General features: G+C 36.8%; 1 protein-coding gene across 10 annotated transcripts in view; it reads left to right on the plus strand.

The window, feature by feature from the left end:
• Nucleotides 1-15,399, plus strand: part of TTC17 (tetratricopeptide repeat domain 17) — a 129,863-nt gene that overhangs the window by 15,826 nt on the left and 98,638 nt on the right. For all 10 annotated transcript variants that reach the window (XR_015142306.1, XM_086341194.1, XM_086341196.1 and 7 more), the window contains exon 2: nt 8,478-8,567. Coding sequence is in view for 9 of the 10 variants with exons in the window: in XM_086341194.1 (XP_086197320.1) it covers nt 8,478-8,567 (90 nt within the window). In the remaining variant the exon portion in view is untranslated. The remainder of the gene's footprint in view (nt 1-8,477; nt 8,568-15,399) is intronic.

Consider the following 15,399-nt stretch of genomic DNA (forward strand, 5'->3'; position numbering starts at 1 on the left):
AGTCCAGCAGCAGGCTTCTCTGCCTCTCTCATCCCACCCCTCCAGAGCCCTTCCTGCTGGCAACTGCATGAGCCTGACAGGGCCACAGAGCTCAGGGCCCTTAGGCGTCATTGTGAACTAGATTTGAGATAAGAATGAAAATCTGAGGGGAGAAAGGAATAAAAATACAATAGATACTGTCTTTTTGACTATTTGGCCCCATGTCTATGAGAGGAATTTTTTCCTGTGTATATATAAGGAAAAGCTAAAGATTGTTTCTCAAATCTGAGCTTATACTTGTCATTACAGTTGTTTTTTTTTAATACAAAAAGACATGTTGCATAGCACTATATAAAGTTTCATTTAAAGTTTCATTTCCCATGGAGGGAGGAGCCTGGTAGGCTACAGTCCATGGGGTTGCAAAGAGTCCGATACGACTGAGCGACTTCACTTTTACTTTCACTTTAATAAGATGACCTGTTCATAGCTCTTTAAAGAAAAGAAATACTTTATAAATTTAAGTATACGTGTTCACTGTAGAAAAGGTCAGAAAACACAAACCAGAAGAGAATAATCATCCAGCTAGAAACCACCATTCATAAAATGTGATGTATAAACTGTAAAATGGATTTTTTTTAATTTTTTAATTTTATTTTTAAACTTTACAATATTGTATTAGTTTTGCCAAATATCGAAATGAATCCGCCACAGGTATACATGTTTTCCCCATCCTGAACCCTCCTCCCTCTTCCCTCCGCATACCATCCCTCTGGGTCGTCCCAGTGCACCAGCCCCAAGCATCCAGTATCATGCATCGAACCTGGACTGGGAATTAGAAGATAGAATGGTAGAAATAAATGAATCAGAGAGGATAAAAGAAAAACGAATTAAAAGAAATGAGGACAATTTCAGAGACCTCCAGGACAATATTAAACGCTACAACATTCGAATCATAGGGGTCCCAGAAGACGGAGACAAAAAGAAAGACCATGAGAAAATACTTGAGGAGATAATAGTTGAAAACTTCCTAAAATGGGGAAGGAAATAATCACCCAAGTCCAAGAAACCCAGAGAGTCCCAAACAGGATAAACCCAAGGCGAAACACCCCAAGACACATATTAATCAAATTAACAAAGATCAAACACAAAGAACAAATATTAAAAGCAGCAAGGGAAAAAACAAATAACACACAAGGGAATTCCCATAAGGAGAACAGCTGATCTTTCTACAGATGGATTTTTAAAAAGATTTTTTATAAGTGTTTAAAAGGCAAAAATACATATGGCCGGCAAAGAAATTAAAATATGTTCATGCTTTTCTTGTGTTTTTGAGTATATAGAAACTTGGTTACTATTGTTATAAATTTCAGCTGATTGAAATATTCTGGAGAAAAGCTTGTAAAAAATACAACTTTTACAAGCCAATCCCTTTAACCTAACAATCCCCATTCTGGGAAGGAAACAATTTAGTAGCTATTCGAAAAATTTAGGGGCTTCCCTGGTAGCTCAGTTGGTAAAGAATCCACCCGCAATGCAGAAGACCCCGGTTTTGATTCCTGGGTCCGGAAGATCCGCTGGAGAAGGGATAGGCTACCCACTTCACTATTCTTGGGCTTCCCTGGTGTTTCAGCTGGTAAAGAATCTGCTTGCAGTATGGGAGAACTGGGTTCAATCCCTTGGTTGGGAAGATCCCCTGGAGAAAGGAAAGGCTACCCACTCCAGTATTCTGGCCTGGAGAATTCCATGGACTGTATAGTCCATGGGTTTGCAGAGTTGGACACAACTGTGCGACTTTCACTTTCAAAAAATTTAGGTGTAAGGATACTCATCCCAGTATTGTTAAAAGGAGAGCGTAAATTTTAGTAGCAACCTGAGTAAGTGACGTTAATATAATTGTTGTTGTTGCCCAGATTGCAGTTGTTATTGATTAACATACATGTCATCTACTAAATATGATAATGTAAATCTGTATTTATTGGGAAAGAAGTCTGATGAAACTTAGAGAAGAACAGAGAGGGAAGGGATATAATAGAGTAGATACATTATCTAATTTTTTTAAACAGTATATGCATAGCTATATATGTATATAAATGCTGAGAAGTTACCCTGATAAATATATTTGACAGCAGGTATCTCTGAAGTTGAAAGTTCAAGTAATTCTAACTTTCTTCTTTAGATTGTCTATAATGTGTCTGTTTTTATAGTACCATATATATTTAGCTTGTAAAGCAGAAAAAAGATTATTTTGTTACTAAGTTTTAAATTGGAACTTTCTTAGAATTAAGCAGCATGAAGACAGAGAGGGCTGACTTTGTGATACAGTGAGCAACTTAATAGATCAGAAATAGCCACTGCTCACTGGAGCCTTGGTGTCATTTGACGAATTGACAGTTGAAAAGAAGCTCTTAACTGTGTCTTTGGAAATAGTCCCTGCCTGAAGTCCATCCTAAAGGAGATCAGTCCTGGGTGTTCCTTGGAAGGACTGATGCTAACGCTGAAATTCCAGTACTTTGGCCACCTCATGTGAAGAGTTGACTCAGTGGAAAAGACTCTGATGCTGGGAGGGATTGGGGGCAGGAGGAGAAGAGAACGACAGAGGATGAGATGGCTGGATGACATCACTGACTCGATGGACATGAGTTTGAGTGAACTCCGGGAGTTGGTGATGGACAGGGAGGCCTGTGATTCATGGGGTTCCAAAGAGTCGGACACAACTGAGCAACTGAACTGAACTGAAAGAAAGTACACGCTTGTATGAGCAAACTGAAAGAATGACAGCTTCATTCATTTGAATATCAGATTACTTCAGTGGTTTAGGCTGGTTAAAAGTGATACTTTAATAATAGTGTTCAATCTTTTATAGAGGTAGGCTTTGGAAAATGTCAGGAATTTTTAGAAGTCATTAGGTTGGGCTCCCTCAGTTTATAGAGAAGGAAACGGGAGCCCTGACAGAAAAGGTGATTTGCTTTAACCGTCACAGAGCTGGTCATGGTCAGGTCAAAGACTTATTTTTTCCTGATTCCTGATGGCTTAGCCACTTTACCTTCTTTCCAGATAGTCATCAGTGAGCCATGATGCCTTAGGAGATAGAGAATCTAACAAATGTGGTATCAGACACTTTTCATCAGTCAACAATGTATCATGTACCTAAGTAAGTAGGTGTTAGTTGTTCGATCGTGTCTTTGTGACCCCATGAACTGTAGCCCGCCAGGCTTCTCTGTCCATGGAATTCTCCAGGCAAGAATACTGGAGTGGGTTGCTGTCCCCTTCTCCAGGGAATCTTCCTGACCCAGGGATCAAACCCAGGACTCCTGCATTGCAGGCAGATTCTTTACCATATGAACCACCAGGGAAGCCCATTATGTACCTAACATGTACACGAAAGCATATAAATACTGAGGGTAGAAAGAGGAATTTAAAAAAAAAATTTTTTTTTAGGAAGACACCCATACAATAAAGAATGTAATGTTAGTACAGAATGTAAATGTTAGTACAGAAGTATATATAAAGTATTATGGGAGCTCAAGAGAAGGATGGTTTCACACACACAAAAAGAAAGAAATGTCATTGGAGCCAAGTCAGTTGGCCTTCATCAAAAACATAAGAAAAGAAATGCATTCCAAGTAGGGGAATTACCATGTGCAAAGGCACAGAGGCTCCTAGAAGAGCCAGGAGGATTAGAAGGTACCCTGGATAGAGGTCCTCAAGAAAGTAGGCAGAGATCTAGCAGTAACAGCAAGACTTGCAGTTTTGAAATTTTTCATTGGAATGTTGAGACAAGTTCTAAGAGTACAGATTCAGTTTGATCCAGGGCTCAAACAGTATCACCAGAAGAGGGTTTTTTTCTGTCTTCATTGGTCTACTTTTTTAATCCCTTTCTCAGGCCCCCCATGGGTACAAGAGGACTAGTCCCCAGTAGCTCAAATAAAAGTTCTGGACTAGGGACTCCTTAGTATAAGACAACTGTTTGGTTAATGTCCCTTCTCAGAAAAAATCACCAAGATACCAATGGGAAGGAATCCACTGATCAGCCTCCCCACGTGGGAAGGGATGTTTCCAGCCAAGCAGGACAGGCACTTTTGCCATGAGGAGGAGATTGCAGGTGGCTGGATAGGAAAAACTGTAAATACTCCCTGAGTGGGACACTGAAGGTAGAGGTGAAGTCTTGGGGGGTCTTCTTAAAGATTTTTCTTTATGTTTTCCATCATACTGTCTCAATATTTAAATAATATAAAATCCAGAATAAAAGATTTAAATATTCCATCCCATATTTAACCTAAGGACAATTCTTTTTTAATGAATATGGCATAATATTTCATTAATCAGTTTCAAACTGCTGGCAGGAAAAGTTAATACTGTAAATACTGCCGTTAAAACTGCTTTCGTGTACCCATTTGAATACCATTTTTAAAAAATAAAAGGTAAAAGTATTCATTATATGTGAAGAATAAGTTGCTGTGAGGGGTGGAACTTATGTTACAGTAGAAGTGTTCAATTTCCTGTCATAAAGGACCAGTGGAAAGTGATTGAATTTGGTTTTGTTTTTGCTGTGCTGTGCAGCTGCAGCATTTTGGTTTGCCAACCAGGGATCAAACCCAGGGCCCCTGCAGTAAGAATGCTGAGTCCTAACCCCTGGACTTCCAGGGAATTCCTCGAAAGTGATTGGTTTTGTAGAATTCAGAAGTGTTTATATCCTTAGATTGGTTATTTTAAGTTTACAGTGTTCACCTTTTATTTTACTTGGCGGTGAAGTCATTATCTTTATATAGTGAAATTACCATGTGATTTTACAGAATTCACAGAGACAGGACTCCAAATTAGAGATACAGAAATTAACAATATCTTGAAGATGTCAGCAAATGAAATATATGGAAATGAACCTGACAATGAATAAGATATTTACTGCTGTTCTATATAATTGGATACATGTAGCTATAAAATATATAAAAAGGAAAATAAAATTGGACTGTTATATATGGGTTGAGATTTTCTTTATTAAAATAAATTGCTTTGGTAACAGTGAAACTGTGTTTACCTGGAAGTCTTAAGAGAATGAATTATTTTGAACAGAATTCCATTTAGCTAATTTCCAAACACATGGTCAGTTTTTCCCTGCAGTTTAAATTTTGCCCTAAAATGTATTTCATACTTTCTCACCTTCTTATTTACAACAAATTGAAAATAATTTCAGTTTTTCTTTTTAATTCCGGTCATTATAAGCATCATTTATTATGCTGTGGAAGTTGTAGGATTGTTTGTCCTTTTGTGAAAAAACCATAAAGTGCTCTGAGGTCTTGTGGACGCATTATGTCATGTTTAATCTATCCGTACCTCTCTGTAATTTGTCACTCTTCTTGCTCTTGGGCTTATAGCAGCCACTTCTAAACGCTAAAGGTTTTGAAGGGATATTACCACTCCTTCTTAAATTGTATATAAAATCAGAGTGCACAGTCTCCGCATGTTGGCTCATAGTGGGCCTGGTTGATAAAGGCTTAATATAACTTTTGGTAGTTGAATGGATGTTGTAGCATTTACAAAGTGTAATCTTTCTTAATCTTCTAAGGAGGAGAGATATTCAAAAGGAGAAAAATTCAAGCTGATTGGCATTTGCGAAAGATAGTTAGCATAAAGTCTTAAAATGTAAGGCTGGTGCACTGGGACGACCCAGAGGGAGGGTATGGGGAGGGAGGAGGGTTCAGGATGGGGAACACATGTATACCTGTGGCGGATTCATTTCGATATTTGGCAAAACTAATACAATATTGTAAAGTTTAAAAATAAAATAAAATTTAAAAAAAAAATGTAAGAACTTGAAGGTACCTCAGTAAGAATATGCGTCAGGCTATAAATCTTCTGTAATCAACCCTAATCTGGCAGAGCTCCATGCCATTTGCTGCAACGTCAAAAAGAGAAGCACAGCTGTCAAGCTGTCAGTGGACTCCCTTCTGCTAATAATTTTATCTTTGTACGTTCTCTAGCTACTATATCTTTATTGCCCTCAGTGCTTCAAGGAAATGAAAAGTACTTCCTCAGAGTTGAATGTTGGCCAAACCCATGCTATTCAAATAAGATAAAGCCCTGGTTCTCGTGTCTTTTTAATCTAAAGCTAAAATTATACTTTATTCATTTGTCTTATTCTTTCATTCTGCTTGTAGTTCTCCAAATTATCAGATAAATAGACTGGTTGGATATTTTGGAATGGGAATGTCACACTCCCACATTCCTTCTCCTTCCCCCCGATTTTTTTTTTCCCTAAAAACCTCATTTAAATATACTTATAGAGAGGTATGTTAAATCAGTACCTTTCGAGGTCTGGATAGTTCCAAAGTAAAGACTTTCTTTGACCTCCTATTAAAGCTCTTGAATTCTGACCACTGGTTATAGCTTTTACATTTTCTCCTATAAAAATTTTGGTGTGCTGTAATATATTACAAATAATATATTGTTGTATAAAAGATTGATGGACTTTGGAGTTAGATCAGGTCATATTCAGTATAGTCACTTTCCCTGCCCTTTTGGCATTTGACTGTTGAGTATGTAAGAGAAGCAAAAATTTCCACCCCTCATTGAGAAACACCTAGCGTTTTGCTTGTAGGCCTTTGCTAGGTTTCATTGTTTGATAGAGATTAACAGCTCAAGTGGTCAAGTATAGGCCTTGCTCTTATATTTTTAGTGCCTTTTAAATTCAGAGTACAGTTTTAATGTAAGTTCCAATATAGTGGCAAAGCCAGGGGAAGCAGTGAAGGGATTTAGTTATAAAAGAGAGACCCTGGGAGACGATCATTATCCATCACTACATAATGGTGATTATGTAGTTCAGATAATTGCTATGAAAATATGAGTGGAAGTTACTCCAGACTAGCATCTCTTTTTCTTCTGGCATCTCTGAGACGGTAGAATGAAGAAAGGCGGATGAGTTTTATATGCAGTCACCTAGCATCACCCAGTACTACTGTGCCTGTTGTTAAAGCAACCATTGGACTTATTCCATGTTATTTTTATTCCCTCTTATTATTTATTTGTTGGCCATGCGTCACGGCTTGTAGGATCTTAATTCCCCAGTCAGGGATTGAACATGTGCCCCCGGCAGTGAAAGCACTGATTCCTAACCACTGGACCACCAGAGAATTCTCATTCCCTCTCTTTGATTTTTTTTTTTTAAATAGGCTTGCATTTACCAAAGTCTAAGCAAGGCTATCTTTTGCTCTTAAAAAACTAGCTCTAAAATTAATTAATTGAGCTGCTGTCAAGTTCTTAGAGATTACACAAATGTAGTTTCTTCTCAAAGTAGAACTTCTGGAGAGCTAGTACATAATTTGACAGTCTAACCCTAAGGGATACCAGGAACTTCATTCATGTCTTTGGTTCCAAGGCCACTGCCTTAGATTTTCCTGAAATTCAAAAAGCCCCATGTGTGTATATGTGTTGTTTTTTCCTTGTTATAAACATATATAGACAATTGAAAAATATACAAGTGTAAAAAGTAAAAGATATAAATGTACCTCTCTTTTTTTAATCCCACTTCCCAAAAATAAACCAGCTTAGTTTTTAGCATATCAGACATGTATACATCTAAATCTATAAAAATGTAATTTCTTTAAAAAAATATACCATGCTTATCCTTTATCACTGTTTTAGTTAATTACGCATTGTGAATGTCTTTCCGTGATAGTAGATCTAATTTTTCTGTCTCCCATTCCATTGGACAATTGATGTCCCTGTTCCCTCACTGATGGACTTAGGTTTGTTTTTGTTGTTCAGTTAGTTTTTTTGTTTGTTTGTTTTCAGTTAAAGGCAATATAGTGAACATTTTTGTGTGTATCTTTGCCCACTTGTTTAAAGAATGCCTATAGTTCCCTAGAGTTTATATTCCTAAATCAATGGTATGTAATTCTAAAGTTTTGATACATGTTGTCAAATGAGCCTCCAAATAATAAGTTTATAAGCCTGCTGCCAGCATATAAGGATTCATTTTTCCTACATCTTCAACAACATAGTTGCTTGTTTATGATTCAGAAACTTGAATTGTAAACTCTAAGTCCCAAGGTTATTTTATATAATCTCTGATTTATGGTTTCACAAATAGCCTGTAAAAATAGATGCTTTTCGTATTTTTCCTTTTATTGCTGCCATACTTGTTTAGATATAGAATGTGTTATCAAGACAAGGCAATCTTTTTTTTGTTAGTATAGGTGTAACATATATTTTAAGGAATTTGTCATTCATTTCCAAATATTTCTTGAATATTTCTTATATTACTAGTCCAGTCAGGATATTCATTTCAAAACCTTGCTCTTTTGAGTTGGAGTTCAAGGGACAGCTACTGAACCTCTCATTCTCTTTGCTGAAATTTACACATAATCACTTTTGAAATACCCCTTAAATTTACTGAGCACCTCACACTGACTAATGGTGATTGAACAGTAAGGCATATTAAACTTTATTAATCAAAACAAATTTTAATGAAATCTGAGCTTTATCTGTTTGCTTGCTTGCAGGTGGATTCACCTATGAACTTGAAGCATCCCCATGACTTAGTCATATTAATGAGACAAGAAACAACAGTTAACTACCTCAAAGAACTGGAGGTGAGGCAACTGGACAAGCAACATGCACCTGGTACTTGGTACATTTCACAGGAGCTACTGTGGTCAAAGAAGAATTAAAACATATTATTTCTTAATTCTTCTGCTTTTATAGGAATATTCTGTTTTTAGATCATGCTTCTATTTTTTTTAATCAGAATGCCATTTGAGCACTAGTAAGAGAAATAGACTACTGGAACCTTGGTTTTATGCCTCATTCTTGACTCACATATCCTTGAACAGTATTTCCATGTATAAATATTTCCATCAAATATGAAGAGGAATTATCTCAAGATAATCTTGGAAGGAGAGTTTGGGTAAAATATCAAAAGGAAGAATGATTTGAATGCCTCATAAAAATATAATTATGTTAGTTCTCAGGTAGTAAAAACTAGGATCTTAGTAGTTTGTGTTCTTATGATTGAGGTGAAAACCATTCATCACTTTGCATCTTGAAAAGTCTTCCTTCATTTTTATTTTATATTGAAGTATAGTTGATTAACGATATTGTGTTAGTTTCAAGTGTACAGCAAAGTGATCCAGTTATACATATACATGTATTTATTCTTTTTCAGATTCTTTTCCACACTTTGAAAAGCTGATATTTATTAGCACTAATAATATCTGACCTTTTGGTTTCTATCATTGATTTTCATAAACTGATTTTTCTTAGTAGCAAATAGTGTTATTTGAAAAAGTTTTTTTTCTTTCATATAACCCCCTCTTAAAAGTTATAGTGTAAATTGAATTCAAATTTTAATGAAACTTTTAAGTTGAAGAAAAAGTAACCCAATTTGCAAAATGAGATTTAGAAAATTATAGGGAATAATAAGAGTAGAATCAGAGTCTTAGAAAGCTAGAAGGAATCATAAAGATCATCCTCATTTCAGTGGTAAGGAAATAATTGCACCTAAAGACTGAATTGCCTGATTTCATGAAACAAGTTATGGCAGAACCAGAGGCAGATGCCTTATCTCCTGGCTGTTTACAGAGATGAAACCAGGTAGCCATTCATCTTCTAGTTACATAAAAGTTCCCGACTTCACTTATATAAATTTAAATTAGTACATCTATTAACAGTAATAGTTACATGTTTTTAAAACTTCTATAAATTAAAGAAGAACTTTTGGCCCATATTAATCAATTGTGTAGGTAGTAAATTTTTAGGAATACTTATAAAACTTGAGCACCTCACCATTTGTAAAATAGTGTCTCACCTTGTTCTTACCAGTTTTGTCACTTATAAATTTGAAAATGTTGATTTTTATGAATACTAAGACAGTAGACATAATTTAGAGGGCTTCATGCCTGGAAGCTTAAAACATAGTGTTCAGAAAGATGCAGTGGTGCAGAAAATAGTTTTTAAGAGTCATAGACAACGTTATAATGTTTATGATTATCCATCTTTTTAAGTGGCAGTATTATTTAATATAAAGAGAAAGAGACTTCGAGTATGTGTAATGGGAAAATGCCATTTACCAAGTCACTGAAAATGCAAATGAAAAATATTGACTCCACCAATATTTGGTTAAAGTAATGTAATGAGTTTATACAGAGTACTTAGTTTCTGCTTCATATACACAATGACAGATGAAAGACAAAATAGAAATGAAAGTAAAACGTAGTCAGGTCTGAACACAGCATGAACAACCTCCGTAGACTTGAAATGGAACAGAAAGCACCAAGTTGAGAATGTAGCTAAGACTATAAACCTGCTGGTCTCCAAGACCAGGAATAGGTTCTGCTGTCTGATGTTCATTGCATCTCTGTGGAGTAAAGGGCACAACAGTGTTCCGTGCAAGATAAAGGAAGATAACCGGATTCACTACTGCTTGAAGACTGGGACGGAGCATGAAAAGAGTCTGGTGGGAAAAATTTTAAAAAGGCAGGAAGACAAAACAAAACCTAATGACCAAAAAATGAACCAAACCATGTAGTGGTTCAATAATTGCATCTTCAGTTTCCTGAACACCATTTCAGGGCAGAGTATCACTTTGGGTTAGAAACTCTAAAATCGTATGATCTGGTTTTGGACTTTGGATCTAGATAGAACCAGAAGCAGCTACAAAACTGTTAGACCCAGGAAATGGTCATGGAGTGGTTGGGAAGAGACAGAGATGGAGATGGGGTTAAGGATGGTTCCAGGATTTTTGACCCAAGCAATTGATGTTGGATGGAGTTGGCTTTAGCTGAAATGAGAAGACTGAAGGAGGTATAGACTGGGGAAGAGGTTGGTATATTAAGAAGATACCTGTTAGGAATCAGTGGAGACATTGAGTGAGGAGTTGGTTCTTCTGGTGTAGACTCCTGGGTCAAGGCTTGAGCTAGAGATTTAAGTTCATTTATCCTTCTTAATCACTGACATAGGAATAAATCCATGAGACTAGATAATACAGTTTATCTACAAAGTAGTGACAACTAGGTGAACTTCTTAGATCCCAGAATCAATACCAGAAGACAATAGCATCAAAGTGTTAAGTACAGAATTTTATATTGTTTTAAATATAATATTTTATATTCTCTTAAACCATCATTCAGGAGTGAGGACAAGGCAGTTTTCTGACATACACAGTTTACTAACCACAGACCTTCACTATGCTGACCAATGCAGATAAATCGCAAAAGCATTAAGTTTAAAAAAAGAAAGTTGTAGAATATAGAGTATGATACCATTTATATAAATTTTTTTTAATGAGCCAAAGAATTTATTTGAAGAAATAAAATTCTTTACAAAATTATCATTCCACACATAAAAATAATCCCCCAAATCCCCATGAAGCAGATTTAGGTAAATAATCCAAATTTCAAATAATCCCAAATCTCCAGAAAGAAGAAATACCTTGTTATACCTTTTTCTCAGGGAAGGAAAGATAGATACACTGGAAAGCGAATCTGTATTCACAAAACTTCAATCTGAAGCCTCTGTCTAGTAAAGTCTCAGAGGCTTATTCAGAAAATTTATTATCAATTTTGTACCTGTATCTTCTTTATAATTTTTTTGACTTTGTTTGTTTTTCTTTCTTTTTCTTCTTTTCTTTAACATTGTATTTTTGAAATTCCAAACTCTACTCTACATTTTTAACTTTCGCTTTTTCGTATTTGTTATCGATTTTGTACCTATATTTTCTTTATAATTTTTGTGACTTTGTTGTTTTTTTTTTTCTCTCTTTCTTTTCCTTCTTCTTTTCTTTAACATTGTATTTTTGAAATTCCAAACTACTCTAGATTTTTAATTTTTGCTTTTAGGTGTTTGTTAACCAATTTTGTACCTTTAAGAACCCAATCTTCAGTACCCATTTTTAACTAGGGAGTGAGATTACTGGCTTGACTGCTCTCACCCCCTTTGGACTCTCCTTTTTCTCCACCAGGTCGCCTGTGTCTCCTCCCTAACCCCTCTCTACTCTACCCAACTCTGTGAATTTCTGTGTGTTCCAGACGGTGGAGAACACTTAGGGAACTGATTACTGGCTGAATCTGTCTCTCTCCTTTTCATTCCCCCCTTTTATCCTCCTGGCCACCTCTGTCTCCTTCCTCCTTCTTCTCTTCTCTGTATAACTCCATGAACATCTCTGAGTGGTCCAGTTGTGGAGTGCACATCAGGAAGGGATTACTGGTTAGCCTGCTCTCTCCTCTATTAATTCCACCTCATCTCATTCGGGTCACCTCTAACTCCCTCCTCCCTCTTCTCTTCTCCATGTAATGCTGTGAACCTCTCTGGGTGACCCTCACGGTGGAGAAACTTTTCATCTTTAACCTATATGTTTTATCAATGGTGCTGTATAGAAGGAGAAGTTTTGAGACTACTATAAAAATAAGACCGATAACTGGAAGCAGGAGGCTTAAGTCCAAACCCTGACTCCAGGGAACATTAATTGACAGGAGCTCATCAAATGCCTCCATATCTACACTGAAACCAAGCACCACACAAGGGCCAACAAGTTCCAGGGCAAGACATACCAAGCAAATTCTCCAGCAACACAGGAACACAGCCCTGAGCTCCATTATACAGGCTGCCCAAAGTCACCCCAAAACCATAGACATCTCATAACTCATTACTGGACACTTCATTGCACTCCAGAGAGAAGAAGTCCAGCTCCACCCACCAGAACACCGACACAAGCTTCCCTAACCAAGAAACCTTGACAAGCCACCTGTACAAACCCACACACAGTGAGGAAACGCCACAATAAAGAGAACTCCACAAACTGCCAGAACACAGAAAGAACACCCCAAACTCAGCAATTTAAACAAGATGAAGAGACAGAGGAATACCCAGCAGGTAAAGGAACAGGATAAATGCCCACCAAACCAAACAAAAGAGGAAGAGATAGGGAATCTACCTGATAAAGAATTCCGAATAATGATAGTGAAATTGATCCAAAATCTTGAAATCAAAATGGAATCACAGATAAATAGCCTGGAGACAAGGATTGAGAAGATGCAAGAAAGGTTTAACAAGGACCTAGAAGAAATAAAAAAGAGTCAATATATAATAAATAATGCAATAAATGAGATCAAAAACACTGGAGGCAACAAATAGTAGAATAACAGAGGCAGAAGATAGGATTAGTGAATTAGAAGATAGAATGGTAGAAATAAATAAATCAGAGAGGAAAAAAGAAAAACGAATTAAAAGAAATGAGGACAATCTCAGAGACCTCCAGGACAATATTAAACACTACAACATTTGAATCATAGGGGTCCCAGAAGACGAAGACAAAAAGAAAGACCCTGAGAAAATACTTGAAGAGATAATAGTTGAAAACTTCCCTAAAATGGGGAAGGAAATAATCACCCAAGTCCAAGAAACCCAGAGAGTCCCAAACAGGATAAACCCAAGGCGAAACACCCCAAGACACACATTAATCAAATTAACAAAGATCAAACACAAAGAACAAATTTTAAAAGCAGCAAGGGAAAAACAACAAATAACACACAAGGGAATTCCCATAAGGAGAACAGCTGATCTTTCAATAGGAACTCTCCAAGCCAGGAGGGAATGGCAAGACATACTTAAAGTGATGAAAGAAAATAACCTACAGCCCAGATTACTAAACCCAGCAAGGATCTCATTCAAATATGAAGGAGAAATCAAAAGCTTTTCAGACAAGCAAAAGCTGAGAGAATTCAGCACCACCAAACCAGCTCTCCAACAAATACTAAAGGATATTCTCTAGACAGGAAACACAAAAAGGGTGTATAAATTTGAACCCAAAACAATAAAGTAAATGGCAACGGGATCATACTTATCAATAATTACCTTAAATGTAAATGGGTTGAATGCCCCAACCAAAAGACAAATACTGGCTGAATGGATACAAAAACAAGCCCCCTACATATGTTGTCTACAAGAGACCCACCTCAAAACAGGGGACACGTACAGACTGAAAGTGAAGGGCTGGAAAAAGATTTTCCATGCAAATAGAGACCAAAAGAAAGCAGGAGTAGCAATACTCATATCAGATAAAATAGACTTTAAAACAAAGGCTGTGAAAAGAGACAAAGAAGGTCACTACATAATGATCAAAGGATCAATTCAAGAAGAAGATATAACAATTATAAATATATATGCACCCAACATAGCACCGCAATATGTAAGACAAATGTTAACAAGTATGAAAGGAGAAATTAACAATAACACAGTAATAGTGGGAGACTTTAATACCCCACTCACACCTATGGATAGATCAACTAAACAGAAAATTAACAAGGAAACACAAACTTTAAACGATACAATAGACCAGTTAGACCTAATTGATATCTAAAGGACATTTCATCCCAAAATATATAAAATTTTAAAACTTGCAAAGCAGTGCCATATGTTGATTTTGGAGATATATATATAGTAATATTTAAGAGGATAAGGGCAGTATAGTAATATTTTATACAAATATACATGAAAATGATGCATAAAACATTCAGGATAGTGGTAACTTCTGTTTGCTTGCTTATGTATTTATAATATTTATTTTTTCCCTTGATCATGCCATGCGGCTTGTAGGATCTTAGTTCTCCAACCAGAGACTGAACTTGGGCTCTTGACAGTGAGAGTGCCAAGTCCTAACCATGGGACTCCCAGGGTAGGGGTAACTTTTGAGAGGGAGAGAGGGGTTTCAAAGACAGTAAGAGGGGCTTCAACTATTTTTTTTTCTTTTAGAAAAATCTAGAGTATGGCACGGAGAAGGCGATGGCACTCCAGTACTCTTGCCTGGAAAATCCCATGGACGGAGGAGCCTGGTGGGCTGCAGTCCGTGGGGTCACTAAGAGTCAGACACGACTGAGAGACTTCCCTTTCACTTTTCACTTTCATGCATTGGAGAAGGAAATGGCAACCCACTCCAGTGTTCTTGCCTGGGGAATCCCAGGGACGGGGGAGCCTGGTGGGCTGCTGTCTATGGGGTTGCACGGAGTCGGACACGACTGAAGCGACTTAGCAGCAGCACAGCAGAGTATGGCAAAATGTTAAGATTGGGTAGTGGAAATATAGTATACATTTGGGAAAAAAATATGAGTGGCAGAAATTTCTCTCGAACCTAGTGACTCCAGCTAGTACTATCAGCGTGCTGGTTGTCTTGAAGGACTGAAATATGGCATGTTTGGACAATTCAAGGTAGTTTCAATTGCTGAGCATCCTGTGCCCAGAAAGTTGTTAAATATAGCTTTATAGATGGCTAGAAATCATTTTATAAGGCACTCATGTGCCAGTAGTATACATGCCATGTTCTGTTGGAGAAGCTCATTCATGTCATCTAAGGTAACCAAGGGCACATTTACAGTTCTCTGACTTGGTCAACACATTAAATTCTCCTTTCTCTTACATGGTAGGTAGGTTGAA

The sequence above is a fragment of the Bos grunniens genome, chromosome 15 (genome assembly GCF_055505025.1).
Source record: "Bos grunniens cultivar Pamir isolate PY7600 chromosome 15, Bosgru_T2T1.0, whole genome shotgun sequence".
In the NCBI taxonomy this organism is placed as follows: domain Eukaryota; kingdom Metazoa; phylum Chordata; class Mammalia; order Artiodactyla; family Bovidae; genus Bos; species Bos grunniens.